Source organism: Protopterus annectens, chromosome 8.part0, assembly GCF_019279795.1.
Source record: "Protopterus annectens isolate FY-2018-M chromosome 8.part0, PAN1.0, whole genome shotgun sequence".
In the NCBI taxonomy this organism is placed as follows: domain Eukaryota; kingdom Metazoa; phylum Chordata; order Ceratodontiformes; family Protopteridae; genus Protopterus; species Protopterus annectens.
The window spans coordinates 776,958,459-776,981,188 of NC_056741.1; the positions used below are offsets into that span (position 1 = coordinate 776,958,459).

At 39.0% G+C, this 22,730-nt stretch overlaps 1 protein-coding gene across 2 annotated transcripts in view; it reads right to left on the reverse strand.

Moving 5' to 3' along the window:
• The window catches only part of DENND1B (DENN domain containing 1B), a 3,525,330-nt gene that overhangs the window by 439,911 nt on the left and 3,062,689 nt on the right, over positions 1-22,730 (reverse strand). For both annotated transcript variants that reach the window (XM_044080248.1, XM_044080247.1), the window contains one exon: positions 4,308-4,376. In XM_044080248.1, coding sequence (XP_043936183.1) covers positions 4,308-4,376 — 69 coding nt within the window. The remainder of the gene's footprint in view (positions 1-4,307; positions 4,377-22,730) is intronic.

Genomic DNA, 22,730 nt, shown 5'->3' on the forward strand with positions numbered 1-22,730 from the left:
TCTCTGGGTCAGGAACCTATCCCTCCAGCATGTTTTGTTTATTGTGATGACAAGGTTTAGATCCCTGGAGCGTGTGGCTCTGAGGGATTGGGATTTCTTAACAGCTCTGGGTTTGACATAGCCTTGTATGTTAAGCAGCGATCGCCTTGAAGTAGACGATATGTGACAGAGTATAGCTGGAGATTTTTAAGGCGGTCAGCATAGGGCATCTGCTTTAGGCCTGTGATTCTTTTAGTGAGGTATTTCTGTGGCCTTTCCAGTTGTTGCAGATGTCTTGAGAGGTACATACCAAACGGGGCATTGTATTCTATAATGGGTCTAATTAGGGATGAGTACAGTGGGACAATGACCTCTTTTTTTCTGGATGAAAAGCCCTTAGTGATGAGGTGTGCCACATAGAAGGATTTCCTGACTGTTGTGGCAATGTGGTTATTGAAGGTGAGACCACTGCCCACCTGTGTCCCTAAGTCTCATCACACTTTCGGTGTTTAGTGTACTGCTACCTATGTGGTAATTCACAGGTACATGTTTTTTCCCAAAGTTGATAACTATACATTTCTTAGCATTGAGCTTGAGCCCATGGCTCTGGCACCAAGCATCTGTTTCTGTAAGGCCCTTTTGTAGAGTATCAACATCATCTGGGGATTCAATAATGGCTCCCAGTTTGCAGTTATGTGCGAACTTTGTTAGCCAGAGTCCCTTAGTGTTGGCCTGTACTTCAGAGAAGTAGATGCCAAACAAGAGAGGTCCCAGGACTGAACCCTGAGGTACTCCACTTGTCACTGGTCTGGAGCTGGATTTGGAGTCAGCTACTTTTACAGTGTAGGTTCTGTCAGTAAGCCAGTTGGCAACCTATCGAGTGATGTAGGGGTTAATGCACAGCTTAGTAAGTTTATCTATGATTCCAGGGTGGGGGATGGTGTCAAAGGTCTTGGCGAGGTCCAAATATGCTGTGTGGACTGCCTTACCCTCATCCACGGCTCTGGAGACTGATTCAAAGAAGTCAATCAGGTTTAGGAGACAAGATTGGCCCTTCATGAACCCAAACTGGGTGGGGTCCAGTGTTTTAATGTTGCCAATGTCTTTGTTTATAAGTTCCATGATAATACGTTCCATGGCCTTGCAGATCAGGCTCGTCAGACCGATGGGGCGGTAGTTCCCGGGATCCAAGGTGGATCCCCCCTTGTGGAGTGGGATAACTGTAGCTGTGTGCCACACAGTGGGCATGAAGCCTGAGGCAATTTTATTTTCGCAACTAGCTTTGGAGGATTTTATGAGGGATCTCAGCTTCTTACTGAGGCTGGTAAGGGAGTTTTTTGCATCCTGGGATTTTCCTCTCTTCTGCAGCAGTTTCTTCCTTTTGTTGTACAGTTTGTTTATGACAAGGGACCACCAGATTGGCTTCCTTTTTTTGGAGGAGAGCATCTTGGTTCTATTTGGGATGGCACGATTCATGCATGAGTGGATGGTGCTTGTACAGTGCCTTATTTTTAATTAAATATCAGCTTTTGCCTAGTCCTACAGCGTACAACTTTCCTATCTGAAAATGCTGCAGCAAGTTCTGAATATGCTCTCAACAGACATTTCAGTTGTACATGCACCATTCAAGTTTATATTTACTCCTTTCCACCTACCTGTAGTGCGACTGATCTATATAAAAAGGAGTGGAGACTTGGTTAATCAATGCAATCTGTAATCATTCCCTTGCACTTAAACTCTGAACAGCCTGTTTTTCACCTTACTTTAAAAATTCTGCCATTATACATCTGGCATATGAGATGTCTGATGACATTATGGCAGATTCTGATTTGACTTGTTGATCTTGCTGCCCTTGTCAGCTTTAAAGGTGACAAATGAAGACCAGCAATGAGCATACTGAACTAGTTCCTGGTTCTCATAGATACTTCCTCTCCATCTCGTTCACACTGCATATTTATCTTTTTTTTAGTGAAGTCCTGCAACGAACTCGGCTACTTCGGATTTATAACATGACCTTTATCTCAAATCCTACCATACTCAGACAGCACCCATGAAGCCTAATGCTGCATCCCCTACAAACACTCCTGTCTCTCTTTTACACATGGATCCTCTAGCCTGTAGGTACTTAATTCCTTTCATTCGACTGCATCTGAATCAGTCGTACAATACTTCCACACCTTCAGCCACTTCTGCTTCATTTCCCATTCACCAGCTTTCTTATAATCACTAACTATCCTTCTTAGCATTCTTATTCCTCCCTCACTTATCGTCAGGTCCTTCCTTTGTAGTGCTTTGTGATGTAGTTTGTCATCTATTCCAACAGTATTATATCTCCTCTTTCTGTTCTTTTTACCACACTCTTCTGTCTGATTCCAACGTAATCATAGAATGCCTTCAAATATTTTACAGCCTTCTAGACACCTTTTTCATTTCATCCAAGTGTCTCCTAATTATCTTCATCCACCTACACAAGCAAAAGCATCACCTCTACACATTCCCCTCTATGGATCTCCAGCACTTTCCCTTACTTTACTTTGCTGCCTAATCACAAATATTAACTATATACAATCACATCCATGGGCTCATGCAGGGCCTATGTAATATGCCTGCAACAACTCCTCACAGTCTCACTTTTCCAGTCACTGGCATCCTCCTGTGCTTTCCTCCTATACAGACTTCTGACATACATCTCACTATTTTAAATTGTACCTGTAAGAACTTTTTATAACAGAGTCTATAAAAGCCACCTTTCAAACATTTCTAATCTATATGGATTTCAAATTTGGTCACCTACTACATTCCTCAGCAACCATTTATTCATTTCACACACAAATATTTCCACCACTGCTGTGCTCCAGTTTAAATCTTCTCGACTCCTTAAACTCTGAATTTTTTTCCAGTGACAGATATTCCCCTATATGCTTAAAGTTTCCTAATCCTTTCTACTTTCACCCCTTAAACTGCACCACTCTATCTGATGCTAACATTCTTGTTCTTTCTCCTTATAATAGTCTCCTTTCCCACAAGCCATAGTCTCTACTCTAGTACTCTAGGCATCTCTTATTTCTATCTTTCCATTTCCCCATCCATTTTAAATGCCTTTTCGGTTCTTGTAGCAATTTTTCCCAACACTACTGGAGTCTGTCTTCTTGCTCAAAATCACTAACTACTCTATGACGTTCCAATCCTCATACCTCTCTGTATACTTTGAGAATCTGTTTGGTATTCTAGGCTCTTTTCCTTTCCAAACAAAATTATCATATACCCTATGCAGCTTTGCAGTTTCATTTTGTATTTATATCTACTGTGCCTAAGTAACCTGTCTTGAATGCCACAATCATTTTTGCAGTATAAAATCTGCCTACCAAGGGATCCCCATCTTCTGCTTTCATTCTCCTAATATCATTCCAGTGTTTTCTAATGTTCTCCTATAGTTCCTCCTTATTATCTCGATCATTTCGCAAACCTAATTCTCAAATACAACTGACATAAAAGGTTTCTGATAATTAAAAAAACAAACAAAAAAAGAAACAAAACCAAAATGAATGCATGATTAATATTCTCTTCTGAGGCAGAGTCCAATGTATCTCTCACAGTATTATTTAATCTAATCAATTATACATTTACCACATTTTTAAAAAAGAAAAGGCACTTTAGCTTATGGTAATCCTAGCATGGAATAATGCGACACTGTTCACCACATTCAACATGTTTTTTCATTGCCTATTCCTGCCTATTATGTGGGTGCCCTGGCTTTAACAAAGTATCAGAGGATCAGCAGAAGGTGAAGGATGAAGTGACACTTCTAGCTACTCTTATTTCAGTTTCTCTGATTCATAAAAAGACCCCACCCCCACCAATGATGGCTAGTGGTTTAAGTCTAAGCAGTTTAAAGGAGGGGATGCACTAACACAAATCTAAAGTTGAGGCATTTACGCGAGTACTGTAATGGTATCACTACATAACAGACATGGGGCAGGAATATATGGTCTTCTTAAACATCTCACCCAATACCAAGATTATATCACACTGGATCACCCCAATCCACTCTTCATCTTGATGTTGGGACTCAGTAAGGGCAATGGGGTATGACTGAATGCTGGCAGTCAGTGAGGTAAAACAGTATAGGAAAAATAGGATTTTTATACATATTTGGATAATAACAGTAAAATAAATAAACAAGCATGTACATAAATAAATAAATAACAGAATTAAGTAGATGGCCTTTTGTGTTCACTCTGCCCTGTGAAAATACTACTAAATCACACACAGTTAAATAAATTACAATGTTTAGTAAAAAAAAAAGTAACAAAGTTGTGTTGACTTACAAACTTGTATACATTTTTCATAGCTGGCGTTGCTTTGGTGACAGCAGTATTGATCAGTGCACTGCCCTTCTGCAAAAGAGACAAAGCAAAGAGAAAATTGATGTTACTATGAGCTTCTTCTAAGTTAGTGACATTGCAGCTGCAGATTAAAAATAACATTCTAAAAACCTGCTTAGTATAGCAACCCTTCTGCAAAAATAAATGGAATAAAATGTCATTAGAGAAACAAATATGCCAGGCAAAGTAATCACTATACAGTGCTACAAAGCAGTGGTATGAACCTTCACAGACTAGACAAGCCTTACATGGAAAAGTTAGCTTCTGGAAACCACGGTAACAATGTATGAAAGTACAGAATGGAGGATTTTTCAACATGGTAGTAGGACAAATTACAAGTATCAGGAAATGCTTGGTGCACTGGAAATGTAAGCAGTGAGGGACAGAAAGGAAAACAGGAAATATAATATGGTTGCAATGCTGAATCAATGGGCAGGCTTACGGTGTAGCATTAAAGAAGGATGGATGAAAGATAGACATAAGGCAAAGACATATACAGAAATTGATAGGAAAGATGCAAAAGATCAGGATCATAAAGTGTTTTGTCACAGAGATAATGGTGGGTATTTGGCAAACAGTAACAGTAAAAAATAAATGCATGTATGTTTTTAATATCTTCCTGTTTCTGCACGAGAAAATGACGACTGCTGAAACATCAGTCACCTAAAACAACAAAAAATAGAAAGACTTTTAATGGGAGGAATACCAACACACCTTCCACATCTACTTAAATTGTTGCAACTATCAGGTCACATATGAACATAAAAATATAAATATTCTGCTTCAAATGTTTTGCAGGTTGGATTTTCACTGAACAGGATTCTTCTGACAGCATTTTAGTTATTAACCCTGTGGTGAGAAATGAGATGAAGAGAGACAGGAAAAGGGGCTGCAGCATACCTCTAAACTATCCACATTTTCACAGAACATCCAGATTTTTGCTCAATATTTTTGGTCTGCTACTCATAAAATCTGTGGTTTTCTGGCAAATCATTGTGGACTGAAGTCAATAAATAATGAAAGAAATTTGAGTTTTAGACTTCATACTCATCAGAAAATGCATCACAAAACAAAATCTATTATTCTATCAACTTTCTAAGCTCATAACAACAATAGTTAAAATTGTCACTATTTCAGGGTCTTTATAACCCATTGCAGAATTCACAGCTTGGGTGGATTTGACAGATCAAATCTCTTCTTTTGTCAGTACCTGCATATATCTTTGAATGCAGAAACTCACATTCCCCAGAAGTGAACGCAAACCCACTAGTCTGTTTTTCCATGTTACTGAATTATATAATAATTTCAATTTACATCTACAATAGAATCTTATGAAAATGAGAGTTCTTTCAAATATCTTACTTCAGTACATTCTTACAAACATATTTCTATACTATTTCATTCAATGTCCACAGCAACCATTATTAAACATTTGTTTAAAGCTAAACTTGATGTAAGTATATAAATGTAATACACATATATTTCCAGTGAAGATTTCATTGGAGGCAAAAAAAATCTCACATACAAACAAAGTTAAGAACACGCACACACTACATCCATCACGCATAGTGTCTACCACACACACAGACCAACTTATGCTGCAACTCTATAAAGTAATATTTCCAAACCTCAAAGACCTCCTAAGCTTGTAAAAGGTGAAACCTATTCTCAGCAACTTCAATAGCACTCACCAAAAGTAACACCAGCCACCACATATATGCTTATACCAAATGGAGCCTCAAAAGTCCATGAGGCAAGCAAACACATTACCGAAGACTCTTGTCATAAGGGACGCTACTATATGATAAACAGATGCCCATTCACCAGACTGAACAAGGGAAAAGATAATAGTTAGTTGCTTATCTGGAGCCAGGATTCACCAAGTTACACAAAGATACCTAACTCACTACACTACAGATACCACTATGTTTCTATTATGGTCCATGTGGGCATTGATGACCTGAGATGTATTTCCTTGGACTACTTGAGGAGAAACATTGTTGATCTCTCTGAATATGTATCCCAGGCAGGTGTGTGTGTGTGTGTGTGTGTTGCATTGAGTAGCATTCTACCTTCAACAAAGATGATGCCACAGTACAAACAAAAGATGATGGACTTCAACAACTGGTTTGGTTGCCTTTCTTCATGTTCAGTTGGTGAGATGCATGTTCTGTAGTTTTAGTTAATATTCTTGGGTTGCATTAACTATAAATTACATGGTATGCTGGTATTTTTGAAAAACCCTGGAAGTTTGTAGTTTTGGTTTGTAGTTTAAATTTGGTGGCTTTTGCAGTTGCCCGTCCGACTGTAGATATGATCTGGGACAATCCCCCAGTCCCATCTCTTTACCACAGTCTACCTAATAAACTCTTTCTGCACTTACTTTTAGTCATTTTTAATTTAATTACATTTTCAAACTGTGTTTTTGTCTAATATTGCTGCATACTCAAGTGTGTTAGCTTGCACTGCATGGGAATTGTTTTTTACTACTGTTTTTGCTACTTTTCTGTAAAAAAAAAAAAACTGTAAGCCTGTTTCCTACCTTTCTTGTAACTAGTGTTCCAGATACAGATTTGCTGTATCCAGGACTGTATGTAAACTTCTGAGCCCCCCAAGACTTTCTGTGCTGGAGGGAAGCCTTCTAGCTTATCAGTGGGAGTGATAAGCACTAGGTAACCTGTCTACCACATAATGAGTGGTTCTGGCCCAGAAATTGTAGTTACTGGCCGTTTGGGCAATCTCTTCCATCTCTCTCAACTTTCTGATTTGAAAGCTTGCATTTGCACTTGTTTCAGTCTTGTAAGTCGTCTAGTGCATATACAGACTCTTAGTTTTAGCACTTAAATTTGCTTGTTCATGCTCAGCACTTGTTCAGAACTTGTAAACACTAAATAAGCTACTAATTACTATAGCACTCTATCTTCCTCATTACCTAGAGGAAAACAGTTTTTGTACTTACTTTTCTCACTTGCTTAGAGAAATACAGCTCTTGTACTCACTTTCCTCACTTATCTAGAGGAAAATAGTTTTTTATTCAGGCATGTCCAAGGGTCAGCTCCCAGTGTTGTCTCCTGTCTATCTGATGAATCTGGGCATCTTGAGGCAATGTAGAAATTGCCTCATGTACACTGACAACCCTCTCCTCCTACCACCCAACACTACAACCTGTGAGGGATGCACTTATCTAACCAAATTGGACGTAAAGCTCTCTCTAACCAAGACTGAACTTGACAGTCATGAGGAGAAGGTAAACATTTGCACCACAACACACTCATCACATAGTCTCACTAAATCTACACCACCAAAATCCACACACAGTAACACAAAAACATTTGTGGAGGCTCTCAATAATAACCTGTCTAAGCAACAGGGGACCTCCAAAGCAGAAACGCAAGCAACCTCCATCCCCCAACACAACCCAAATGACACATAGCCCACAGACTCAGTGTGCCACTCAACCACAGCCAATAAGGCAAAACAACGTACCCAACACACTAGTCATAGGTGATTCTATAGTTAGGCACACTGATGCCCCACTCACCAGGCTAGACAAGGAGAAGGTTACTGTCAGCTGCCTGTCGGGTGCCAGGATCCGCCACATAATCCACACACTCAGGTCACTCTACACTAAGTACAACTATGACTATGTTATTGTCCATGTTGGTATGAATGACCTGAGACGTACCTCCCTTGACTACATGAAAAGAGACATGGAAGAGCTCTCCGATCTTGTAGCCCAGGCAGGTATGACCCTAGCCCTGAGTAGCATTCTGCCATCGCCCAGAATGATACCGCAGTACAAGGACAAAACGATTAACTTCAACAATTGGTTAAGCTTCTGGTGTCATTCTAAGGAGATCCGGTATATGTCTGCTTGGGATGACATGGTCGACATACCACGATGCTTTGCCACAGATGGCCTGCACCTGTCGCCCCTGGGATTCCGGATAATGGCTAAGGGTCTTGCTGCCCCTATAGTGCCTTTTTTAGGCAGGGTTCAAATAACAAATTCACCACCATAACAGGAACAGGGAAACAAAAACTGAAGGTAATGCTACTCAATGCTAGAAGTCTAAATCTCAAAATGCACTCACTCGAGGCACTCCTTAAAATGGAGAACATCGATATCTGTGCAGTGACTGAGACCTGGTTCAAGGCTCCAGAGAGTGCCCCTGCACTACCAGGCTATAACTCATACCACACTTTTCGGCCATGTAACCTGGACTGAAACACCAAAGGCAGAGGTGTGTCCATATTCATTAAGGATATCCACACCTCCAGGCTAGTTGCTCAGCATAATGCATCCGAGGTTATCCAAGTGCAACTAACTCTGGGCAAAACTGCAATCCAAATTGTAGCTTGCTACAGATCCCCCACCATGCCCCAGGATTCTCACTCCTCTTTTCTTGATGTACTGGAAAATATTACGGTTCAATGAAACACCCTAATAATGGGAGACTTCAACTACCCCACCATTAACTGGGAAAACTGCTCATGTACCAACTCCTTAGCTCAACGCTTTCTGGAATTCATAAACTCCAATGCCCTAGATCAACTTATCCACACCCCTACCAGGGGCAACAATATCCTAAACCTAGTCATTACCAGCATGAGTGACCGGTGTTCCACACCTGAAGTCAACTCCTCGTTGGTCCGATCAGACCATAAGCTTATTATCCTTGATATCCACATCCTGCCCCCACCCCCAGTAGGGAAACCATAGTAAAAAATTTCTCCAAAGCCAACTTCATGCTTCTTAAGACAGAAGTGGTGAACTTCATGACTCCCATGCAGATGGACAATACAGTTAAAACTGCTGAATCCTACACAAATGCACTCTATAAGCACTTACACGAGTGCATGGATCGTGTATCCCAAACAGAACCAAGACGCTATCCTCCAAAAAAAGGAAGCCAATCTGGTGGTCCCCTGCCATAAACAAACTGTACAACAGAAGGAAGAAACTGTTGCAAAAGAGAGTAAAATCCCAAGAGTGGAGGAGCTCCCTGGTCAGCCTCAGTAAGAAGCTGAGATCCCTTATAAGATCCTCCAAAGCTAGCTACAAAAACAAACTCGCCACTAAATCCAAGGACAACCACAAAGCATTCTATAGCTATGTCAAGAATCTAGATGGCAACACCCAGATCTGCTCTGAGTTACAGCACAAAGGCACGAAAATTACAGAACCAACTGATATTGCCAACATCCTGGCAGATCAGTTCAGTGCTAACTTTATCCCCTCTAAAGGGCCCATATCTATACAAGAAGAATGCAGAGTCCCTGTAATTATAACTACGCAGGTAAAAGCTGCACTCTCTAAAGCCAAAAACACAGCATCCATGGGACCGGACAACATCCCAGGCTGCGTTTTACACAAACTTCAGAACGAACTGGCTCCCCACTTAAGCACCATGTTCAATAATAGCCTCGCATCAGGCTTTGTGCCCACTGAATGGCGCACAGCAACAGTTATCCCATTCCACAAAGGGGGAGCCACCACTGCTCCCGGGAACTATGGACCTATTAGCCTGACGAGCCTGGTCTGCAATGCCATGGAACATATCATGGAACTCATAAACAAAGACATTGGTAACCTCCAAACTCTGGATCCCACCCAGTTCAGGTTTGTGAAAGGCAGATCATACCTCCTGAACGTGATCAACTTCTTTGAGGCAGTCACCAAAGCCATGGATGAGGGTAAAGTGGTTCACACAGCCTATCTTGACCTCGCCAAGGCTTTCAACACTATCCCCCATTCTGGAATTATAGCTAAACTCACTAAATTAGGTATAAATCCCTACATCAAAAGATGGGTTGCCAACTGGCTCACTGACCGAACCCACACTGTAAAAGTTGCAGACTCCAAATCTGACCTCAAGGCAGTGACAAGTGGAGTGCCACAGGGTTCCGTCCTGGGACCTCTCCTGTTTGGTATCTACTTCTCTGAAGTACAAGCTAACACAGAAGGCCTCTGGCTGACAAAGTTCGCAAATGAATGCAAACTAGGAGCCATAGTCAAGTCACCAAAGTCAAGTCACCAAATGATGTGGACATCCTACAGAAGGGCCTCACTGAGACAGATGCCTGGTGTCAGAGCCATGGCGTCAAGCTCAATGCCAAAAAGTGCAGTGTCATCCCCTTTGGTAAAAATTCTGTACCCATGAACTACCACATAGGCAGCGATCTACTTAACACCAAATGCATGATAAGAGACCTTGGGACCCAGGTGGACAGTAGTCTCTCCTCTGATAGTCACATCGCCACAGTAGTCAGGAAGCCCTTCTACATGGCACACCTCATCATAAAAGGGTTCTCATCCAGGAAAAAAGAGGTCATTGTTCCCCTCTACTCGTCACTCATTAGACCCATTAAAGAGTACAACTCCCCTTTTGGAATGTACCTCACAAGACATCTGCAGCAGCTGGAAAGGCCACAGAAGTACCTCACAAAGAGGATTACTGGCCTCAAACAAATGCTCTACACTGACCGCCTCAAAAAACTCCAGCTTTACTCTGTAGCATATCGCCTACTCCGAGGTGATCTCTGCCTAACATATAAAAGCTATGTCAAACCCAGAGCTGTTGGACATGCTACACCTAAAGAAATCTCAATCCCTCCAAGCTACATGCTCTAGGGACCTAAACCTTGTCACCACAATAAACAGGACATGCTGGTGGAATAAATTCCTGTCCCAGAGACTTCCTATACTCTGGAACAAGCTACCTATCTATGTCAAGCAAAGTTCTTCATTAGCACTCCAAGAAAAATCGAGTGGATAGGAAATAGGAAATACACCCCGGGGATCACGTCTGTGTCTCTGCTGGACAGTGGCACAGGAAAATAACTTTCTTGGGTGGCCTAAGCTATGGTACCTTGCTGGCTAGGCTTATGTAGGCCCTTGGGCCAATAACCTAGTACCTACCTATGAACCTAAGTTCAATGGCAAGAGACTCCACTTCAATATTATTCCAGGATAGTTTAAAGGGGATGAAATCATGAACAAAAGCAGCAATTTCACCTCCAGAAACATCAGTTCTTATGGATTCATATTTGCTAAATCTTAATATGTGAATATCACTGCATTGCATGCATTAGTGATAGCTATAAGAGAAAGTTTTGTCTGTCTAACTATGGCTGAAAGCTCTCCAATCTTATTTGTAAGACTGCATACATTAATGTAGTATATTTTTGCTGCTCTAGTAATCCTATTGTTCTGTTAATGTTTTTGGACAGATTAAGATTGTAGTCTAAAAAACGCAATACTAACTCAGAAAATTTCTTACTGATAATTTGTCACCTAAGAAATTAGTATAAAAGTAGCTCCTTTCAAATAATTCAGTTTTGCTGAAATACTCATCCACGGAATTAATTAGATCAGTGTCCTTATTCTGACAAAATATCCCTTAGCCATTTGTTGTCTAACACTGCTTTTAAATGTTGGTAACTACTGAAATTTGGGAAGGGTAAAATTTCACTAAAGCAAACGTCTGCTTTACAGGTACAACACAAATGGAATAGGTTTTCAATCTGTTGATACATATGATAGAAAAGGAGTTGTATACAAATCATTTACCCAGACATGAAGCACAACAGTTTCAAAAGTCCACCTGTTCATTATTATCCTTTTTAAGGCAACATAAATATTACTTAATTATACCCCACTTAGGCTGAAGACAGTAACTACTCCCACTTTAAAGCTTGTAACAGGCCTGATTATTTTCTTAATCATGGAATCTCAAATCACAAAACCCCTACGTCCTCTAGTTTCTGAAACAATAATTTCAGTTGTATTGAGATCAATACTAGGTAGAGCAAAATCCCATCCAACTGCTTTACACTTCAGTTTGCATTATTCTGCAATTAATAAGGGGCTAATATCAGAACTACTACTATAATACTTTGTTATTTTTGCATTTCTAGTTACTTCAGCATATGAAAGCATTGATCTTGGAAACTGTGGGGCTATGTTTTGAACATGAACAGAGTTGTGATGTATTTCACATGTGTGGCACCATATGGAATTATCTGTATAATGATTTTACATCAATGCAATGCTTGACTTTATCTGTGTTAATACAACACATATTTGCCTGCCTTGAGTATAAGATGTGCAGCAATATTCTACTTTGTCAGTTGTTGATGGAAAGTAAAGATCACATGGAGTACCTATATTATTAACAGAAGGGTCCACAACCTCAGGGTGGTCTCTCAATCCTACTGCAACTACCTTACTAAGGCCTGCTAACTGTGGTTCTAAGCCCCTTAGAATCATACGATCATAGGAGATTACTAGGCTATCCAGCCAGAGGTCATTTTAAGCCTAACTGTTTCATCCCAATGTAATACCATAGAGATGCCAGTCAGTACCCAAGATTGCATTTAGTGATGACTGCCTATGTCCAGGAGGGTTGTGGGCTCTATCTACGGTAAGAACTTATGGTGCCTCATCCACTCGTTCATGTTCCTATTGAACAGTGTCACAGAGGTGCTCTGTTTCACACCTAATTGGTAGCCTGTTCTAAAGACATGGCAGTCGTTGGGAGATAAATCTGTCCCGCCAGCATGTCTTATTTAAGTCGCAGGCCATAATTAGGTCCCTGGAATGGTTAGCCCTAGCCGTGTTTGATTTATGGCTAGGCAGCAAGTTCATTAGGTCTGGGTCTTGGATTTCTCTGTAGGCCAGGCATAAGTCTCTCCAAGAAGTCTATACAATGCGGCATATAGTGCCAGGGACTTCAGTCGGTCTGTGTAAGGCACATGCAAGAGTCTCTTGATCTTCTTTGTTAGAAAACTCTGAGATCTCTCTAATTGCTGCAGGTGCTTAGTACTGTGCATGAAAAACGGAGCATTATACTCAATTATGGCCTGGATAAGTGCCAATTGTAGAGGGGTTATAACTTCTTTTGCTCTTGAGGTGATGTCTTTACTAATCAGGTGTGCTACATAGAAAGGTTTTCTTACTACAGTTGAGACATGGTGGTCAAAGTTAAGGACACAGTCAGGTTGTGATTCCATGTCCCTTACCACTTCATGGTAACTTAGGGTATTGTTGTTGATTTGATAATGTGAGGAGACATTGTTTGTGCTGAAGGAAATGCTGATGCATTTTTTTGCATTCAGTTTGAGACTGTGACTAAGACACCAGTCGTTGTTCTGCATGACACCCGCATGGAGTATACTGACATAATTTAGGGATTCAATGATTGCACCTAGTTTGCAGTCATCTGCAAACTTGGTCGGTCACAACCCCTTAGTTTTGACCTGAACTTCTGAGAAGTATATACCAAACAGTATTGGGCCCAGTACTGATGCCTGTGGCACCCCACTGGTAACAGGTCTGCTGGTTGATGTGGAGTCACCCACTTTGATAAAGGGTGTGTCTGGTTTGTGAGCCGGTTGGAAAACCATCTTACAATAATGGGGTTTACATTCAGTTTATTGATAATGCCTGAATGCGGTATTGTATTGAAAGCCTTTGCCAAATCGAGGTATGCTGTGTGCACAGATTTGCCCTTATCAATGGCTTTGGTAACATTTTCAAAGAAATCCAGCAGATTTAACAGGCAGGATCTACCCTTCATGAAGCCGAACTGGGTAGGGTCCAGGGTTTGGAGGTCACCTATGTTTTTATTTATGAGTTTCATAATGATACATTCCATGGCCTTACAGCTGAGACTGGTTAAGCTTATGGGTCTGTAATTCCCCTGGCCTGTTGCTAGGCCACCTTGTTACAAGTGGAGATTTCAAGGTTTGAAACCAAACCCCTATGTAACTGTTTTTGCCTATAGCAAACCCGTGTAAGCCTTTCATAGTCTTTAATATTTCTGAAAACAAAGCCATTTAGAAACCATCATGAAAAGAACATATCATGATACACAGACTTTCAATGATGTATGGCATGAGTCATCATTTAACAGCCATGCAACATCATGGTCAATAAAATCTTAATCACCCCAATACTGCTTCAAATTCTCTCACTACCACACACTTGAAGTTAGAAAATCTGTAACTATCAATATTCTTATCCCTAGAGTATCATAAAGTTTACTTATTATTGCTGCTTCATAGTCCTGCTTTGCTCATAACAGGAGAAAACATACTTTTATGTTTCACTTACCCAACAATTAAAACACCACTAACCAAACAAAACGTGAAAAAACAAGTGAAAAATCCTGTAGAGGCCCCTTGTCAAAAACAGCAGCACCACAAATAAAACCTTAACGCAATTTATTAAAACAGTTAAAACAGCGTTTTCGCCACAATAAGTTGCAGCTTCTTCAGAGGTAGAGTGGTATACAGGTGAACAACGCTACATAAAAGTCCTGAAAACAGGAAGTGACATTATTCAATTTCCTTCAAATTACATACTAAAAATATATTAGCGCCTCTGCGTTCACATTCTGTGTTTAATTAAGACATATAAACACAATCCAACCCACATACTAAAGATGAGTATGAAATGCCACCTTAGAAGGAAAAATTATTAGAAGATTTTCATTTAAATTACTAAAACCATTTTATATTGGTAAGGTGTCTCCTTAACTACAACAACATTTTAAGTACAAAGCCAACATATATTGCCTCAATTTCCTCACTAAGGACAAAAGTACGTGTAAATAACTAGGTACATGTTCTGGTAGAGTACTTAACTTAAACCTGAACTCTACATATTTAATAAAAAATACTATTCATACTTTCACATTTTATAATTTATAAACCCCATCTTAAAGAAGTATATATATTTCAAGGTTTTATAAGAAACCTACTAGATTTTATGGTGTTATGTTATCGAAGATAACTCCTTAATTTTAATACAGGTGTAATATTGCAGTTGCTGTTAAGTCCTGGAAGTCTAAATGCATCCAGTCGTAACTGCCATTCTATCTCCCGGTTCTCCAGGATCAGTGGGAAAGGGCCACCTCTGACTTTGACTGGCACATGATCTATGGCCATGAAGGAAAAGTTATGACCTGGATTTGATTCAACATGCTTTGCCAGAGCGTTATCGTTCTTATTAATCCTAATGGCGTATAAATGTTCATACATACGATCACGGACCCTACAGTCCGTCTTTCCAATGTAAAACGCTTGGCAGCAGTTACAGAACGCGATGTATATAATGGACTTACTCTCACAATTTAGTGGGTACCTGATCCAATATTTTTTGTCCCTTATAGAAAACGTCTCACCTATTTTTACTCTGTTGCAGTACCTACAAAAGCCACATTGTTGCATCCCATTCCTTTTGTTGAATGTGTGTTGAAGTGTGTCCCTCTGTAATAATTCCTTAAGGTTAGTAGACCTTCTAAAGATGATCCTAGGGATACTACCTAACTTATCCACTAAGTAGGAATTGGAATTGATGAAATGCCAGTTCTTACGAATTATCGCTGAAATTTCTTTAGAATTTCTACTGAAGGTAGTAATAAAACTTAAACCAAAGTCACTTTCCTTTACAAAAGGTATAACCACATCAAACTGTTCGTTATTCCAGTTCAAGTCTACACTATTGATGTCGATGTGGTCATTCGTTTGGTCAAGGGTAGATTGTACTAATAATGGCTTATAAAAGCCATTAAGTCTTTTGTTTGTAACCTCTTCGGTCAAGTCATATAACAATTGTTCAGGATAACCCCTATTCCTGAACATTTCATTCAGCAGTTCACACTCTAAGGTGAAGTCAGCCAAGGTGCTGCACATTCTCCCTGCCCTCACCAGTTGTCCTTTCACAATTGACCGTTTCTGTTTATACGGATGGAAACTGGTGAAGTGCAGGAAAGAATTGCAGTACGTTGCTTTCCTGAACACTGTCGATGTCAGGGTACCATTCTTAGGGTCCTTGTTTAACTTGACATCAAGGTAGTCAATTACTTTCTCTGAGAAATTAAACGTAAATTTTAAAAAATCAGTAGTTGTATTTATAGTTTCAACGAAGTTTTTAGCTTGTGTTTCCTGTCCCTTGAACAATATAAAAATATCATCAAGGAATCTCGTATAGTACACAACAGGATCCATAAGGCCTGGTATTCTTCTTAAAATATTGGCCTCCCAGTAACCCATTACATAATTTGCGACGCTGGCCCCACAAGGGGAACCCATTGCCACTCCTCGTTTTTGGAGAAAAAATTCTCCATTAAAAGTGAAATAGTTTGATGTCAAGATAACATCAAGCAATTCTGTAACTAGGTCAACTTCTAATCTGGAAGCCTCACATTCTTGGAGCATCAGCCCAATCCATTCCACCGCCTCTTGGTGAGGTATAGAGGTGTACAGGTCTACCACGTCTATAGTTAAAAAATTATTCTCACCATTATACGGGATAGAACTGATGCTCTCAAGAAAAGACCAGGAGTCTTTACATATACTAGGTATGGTGCTGTTGTACTTGTCTAGTATATTAGTGATGAGTTTGGCACAAGGGTATGTAATGGATGACCTTCCGTCAATCAACGCTCTCATGGGGGGATTTTTTACATCTTTATGAATCTTGGGGATTCCAAACATGATAGGTATTTTAGGTAAGTTTATGTCCAAATAGTTGTACATTTCACTATCAATCTTGCCCAAATGAAACAAGTCCCTAAGGTATCCCCTGATTCTACGGTACTGACCATTAACTTCACTAATTGAAGACTTAGTGTATGCATTAGTATTCAACACTTCAGTCATCTTTTCATTATAAGAAGTATTGTCTAATAGGACCAGTCCCCCACCTTTGTCAGGTTTTATCAGTCGTACAGGTAGACGGCAAAGGTCATCCAATAACATTGCCTGTTCTTTAGTAATATTGAAGTCCCTTCTATCTTCAGTGTTACTTTTATTGTCCAGTAAAAACCTAAAGTCCACTTCACATATGTTCTCAAATAATTGCAACACTGTGTGTAAAGGTGGATTGAAAACACTGGGCAGTTTTAATACTGGTAAATTATCATCACTACCGACTGTTGTCACATTGTGTACATCATGTTGTTGATTAAACAATAGTTTTAAATTTAGTTTTCTCACAAAACATTTTAAGTCCACAACTTCTCTACTGATACTTCCAGATCTACTTGGTACAAACGAGTTGCCAAGTGCTAACAATTCGATTAATTCCTTATCTAACGTAATATCAGAGAAGTTATAGATCTTAAAATCCCCTTTCTTATTAGTTAAAATATTTGGTTTTTCATTTCCTAAAAGTGCATTAAGTGTGCTTTGTTGTGGGGGGCTCATAGAACACAATCCAATATCTAATTGGGTCGGTTCTTCCTCTTGTTCAAATAGGGCCTGCTGTTGCGTTTCCCTAAAAAAGAACCATTACTAGGTGTATTTGTTCCAGTATTAAAATTTGACCTCCGTTGATTACCACTAGGTGCTTCATTGTTCCTAGCAAAACCCTTTATTCTGTTACTACGTCTAGGTCCAGTGTTATCCTGGGTGTCAGTACATTCCTCAACTATATCTTCCAAACTATGATTGTCATCAAACACTTCAGAAACTTGTACATTGTTTGTGTGATTTTGGACAGTGCTAATAGGTACTGACAGTTTAGGGTAAGCATTGTTGTTAAGATAGGCAGTCCTATCTCTCACCAATTTTTTGTTTTTATTAACCTTCAGTTTAAGTAACAGAGTGTCTATGCTTGTCAAAATGCGCCCATAGTCAAATTTATATCTGGCAAAGTCCAAGTTGTTTTTAATGTCATTGTCCAATTGACCAATCTCTTCCATTAGTACATCAATTCTTAAGGCATAATGCTTGATGATAAGCTCAAGGAGCTGAACCCCTTGTCGCTGAAAAAGAGTTTCCAAGTCCATGTAAAAGGCCTTATCAACCAAAAGGCCTGAGGGTGCGAAACTATTGCGCAACCCCTTTGGTATTAAATTCTCTGTTACACATTGTTTAAAATAGGCCGACTCCAATTGCAATTTTTTAAGCCTAAGCAGTTTCTCATCAAACACTTTTAATTTGTCCGCTAAACATTCATTGATAACATTTAGGTCAGCATTAGTATTTTGCATACCTTGCTCGCCAAAAGAGAAATGTGTAGTGTTGGAAAGCCAGTCATTTCAATTTGGAACACCGAGGTTTACACCATCCACTCTTATGTTAGAAGAGGCCGCTGATATAACATCCCGTGAGTTGGGATGTGCGTTCATACCAGTACCCCTCACAGCTCCGGAGTAGTTAACCCTTTGTCCAGACACTTCAAATGTGTCGCATTCGTCTTCTGGAAACACAAATCCTCCTTGCGAGTTGTTAGAAACCACTATGTTAGAATACCCAGTCCCTTGTTGCCTACCTCTGAAGAAGCTGCAACTTATTGTGGCGAAAACGCTGTTTTAACTGTTTTAATAAATTCCGTTAAGGTTTTATTTGTGGTGCTGCTGTTTTTGACAAGGGGCCTCTACAGGATTTTTCACCAATTAAAACACCACTGCCTGAGTCACAAGAAATCAAAAAAGGCTTCCAATAAGTGGTAGACCAACCTTTCTAAACAACTGCCTAACTTTCTAATTTGTCAACAATAGATTCTTTCTACATTAATAGTCTCTCTTCCATTAACAAGTAAACTGAAAACTACATAATCTTGATTCCCATATAAATAAGATGATCTTATTAGAAGACCATGTCATCTTAGTAGTGCCAAAGGAGCATTCTCAAAGATAACTTCAAGCTGTACCTCAGTTTTACAGAACATTAGACAATGCAACAGCTATCCAGTATTCAGAATTTTGCTTAAAGAAATCTTGATTGATTGATTGAAGTGACACCTGCTCTAATGGCCACTGCTAAACACAGCCATTGATTCCTTTGCACCATAGCGACTTCTCTCCCAGCACCCTTTGGAATAAAATAACTTTTAAATTAATATTTAGAATTAGCTTCAAGTACGCTATAAATCTGTTTACAGCACCATTTTAGTTATTTTTGTAGACTCCCATTCCAGTCTTTAATCTCCTACATGAGGTCTTGTAAACGAGTCATCTGTACAGTCGTATAGCAATTGTTGTACGCAATGTCTCTGCCCTCTGGCTCAATTGTGACTGAAAAGGGGCTTCAGCTCAGCTAGCTTAACCAGTTAAAAATTAAATAAATGTGCACATATGAAAATTAACATTTATATGGGTATTTATAAAAATATACAGGATTTCCCAGTTATTTTAAAATCCTTGGAAATTGTTTGGCAGCAAATGTCATGCTAGTATAGGAGAAATTAAATATAATGGTCAAAATGGCTATGGATATTTTTGTATATCTTCATATCTTGTAGGTACAGTATTACATGTTGCTTATAAAGCTGTTTATTGAAAATAAGCATCTGTACTTTAATTAAGATTTAAAAACATTCATAAAACATTATATGACATTCTGTGAAATGCCATTAATTGATGGACAGCACTACCACTAATACCTTATATGTTCCATATACAGGTTTGACATTTTGAACATTCTCAGAGTTTTGAAAAGGAAAAATACTTACAGTGGTTTAAATATAATAGCAAACAAAAATGCTTTGACATTTTTATGAACATATTTACATGGGTATGTAAGTTGTTTAATTATTTTTCAGGCTACTATGGTGAGAAATACTATACATGAGGTATTTCCTATCAAAAAACTGATGAATTATAGGACGGGTAGAACTTTCTATTAACTTAAATAAATATTTTACTCATGGAAATTCTGGTACAGCACTTAACCATAACCAATTTCAGTTTAATAGTCAAGAACATTATGCTTCACTTAATACAAGGGATATTTCAGAAGTAATGAAATTGTTAAAATAATGCCATCTTTGGCCAACAGTGGTCCAGATAAAATCTAATAATAACTGTTGGGCCTATCTGAACTTCTCAACATGTGCATGAAATCCAACCAACACTAAAAACTAACTACATGACATGCATCGGCCTGTGAATAACAGTTGGCTGCAAGACACACACACAACATCATTTTATAGTCTAAAAGCAGTACGTCAAGAGGAAGCAAAACTTTGTTTTTGCATAGGAACACGAACACACACACACATGCACACAGATTACAAAGACATGGCAAAGACAGAAAACATATACCAACTCTTTGCTGAGTTTGCTCAGCCTAGGTCCTTTTTTTTTACAGAGGTAGGTGGTATAGGTTGCTAAAGCCAACTACATGGGGATATAGGAGAATGGGGCATTTGTGAAAAATAGTGTTGATGACATTTATTCACTCTCATGATGCTGGACAATTCCTGCTCTTTGGCAACCGGAAAGCAAGTTGCTTTGAATACTGAATTCTTAGTCTCTGCAGTGTTCACTACACTGGAATTAAAGGACTTGATGTCACTGAGCTGGGATTTGAAAATTTTAAGCACATCATAATTTTTTTGTGTTTATCTGCTAGCAGACTGACATACTTAACAATGAATTTTCAATACTTTAGTTCTAAAAGGCTTGTTTCCAGCAATTAGAAATCTATTAGAAACATGGTCCATTATTTCTGGTACAGAAGACCAGTTCTGGTAAATGTAAACTTGTTGCTTTACTGAACCTCTTTACAAACTGTTGAAATGGGTGCAATATAAATAATTACTTTTATTTTAATTCTACTGATTTTTTCTCCATCTGCTATAATGAATTTCACAAAGACTGTAGCACTGAAAAAACAATTATTTCTTTATCGCAAATATATATATATATATATATATATATATATATATATACATACATAAATATACACACAGGCATCAGGAGGAATGAAATATAACAACTGCATTTTTATTAGAACATATGACTCTGTTGATTCCTATGGAATGCCAGTAGTACTCAGAGATATCCCAAGTGAGTCTGAGAATTTTGAAGCAGTGCTGTTTTTACATTTTATAACTCTAGAATGGAATTTTATTTCTTCATACTGAACTGACAACATTGAAAGAGATAAAAAAGGGTCTGTGCTAGGACTTTTTTTTCTTGCTTTTTGTAAGGTGATATTTCTTCCTCTGTTATTATTTATGCAAATGACTTAGTTGCTTACAACAGTACATTCAATATAGACTCTAGTGTTGCTCTTCTATTAAATCAAATAGCTCTTTTTTAGAAGTCTATTTACATCTTATTTTTTTTGTAGGCTCTGAACCCCTCATTAACTACCACGTCCATCCCCTAAAGTAACTCAATACACTCATTCACTCCCAGGGTTGAGAGTCCTGTGAATTACTTATTCCTTGAGATGACCATCAAGTGGTCCTGGAATAGGTGACGTTATCTGTGCATTGCGGGAGAAATTTTTCATTACAGCCCTACTGCCCCCAGTGAATGCTTTACATTTACACCACATTGAGAAGCAATCAATTGACATTACTCACCTTATAGGCAGCATCCCCCCAACTGCATGATCTTTGATCTTCACTAATAGGGATTCAATTATGGACAGCATGCCTGAACACACTCATTCCCTCCTTCTCAAAGAGGGGAGAGCAAGCTGAGCTTTTTCATTTCTCTCCTTCCTCGTCCATTTTGAAATGGCATCTAAGCCACTAATATAACATGATTCATCTTTTTTTTTTTGGTTCTCCTTCTGCTTCATTCTTTCTGGCTTACCCCAGTGTCCCTGTCCCATCACTGGGTCTAGCAGCCTCTCCTATATCCTAGGATTGTCTCCATTCTAAGTCTGGAATCAGCATGGAACCAAAGGGTGTCCTGGTGGATGTACCACTGACTGCTTACACTGGGGATTTTTTTTTCCATTTATGACCTACCCCTTGGTTCCCTCTCCACTTTGTTCCTCTATGTCCAAAGGCTACTGCTCTCTACAGCCATGCATTCACACAGAAAACAGAGAACCACAACAATGGACTAGTTTAATGAAAGAACCACCAAATAGTGAACCAACACACTATTCCTCTGACGTCTCGGCTACACAAGTCTTTAAGGAGTATAACATCACAAATACACACCTGCCTAAATACAACTATCGATTACACAATTAAAACAAATTAAATAATTAAATAAAAAATCTCCAATTGAATTCCCAGTTAACCCCTTCGGGGACAAAGTATTACATTTTAAAATATACACAGATTCTTTAAATAATAGTTGGTTCTTAATATTACTATCGTCATACATGGAGATATTTATTTTTTCCAATGTAGTACCTGACAAACCATCACTTACACCTCCATGTACCCGATTAATATGTTCGGCTATTGAGCTTTCTCTTTTATTTCTACCTATCTCTTTTATATGTTCCAATAGTCTAACCTTAAAAGGTCTTTTGCTCGCCCCTATATAGAACAAATTGCAGGGGTAACTGAGGGCATAAATAATGCCCTCAGTATCATAGCCAAAACAACCTTTTGCCTGGAAAAACATCCATTAATTTTTCTAAAACTCTTAATGATAT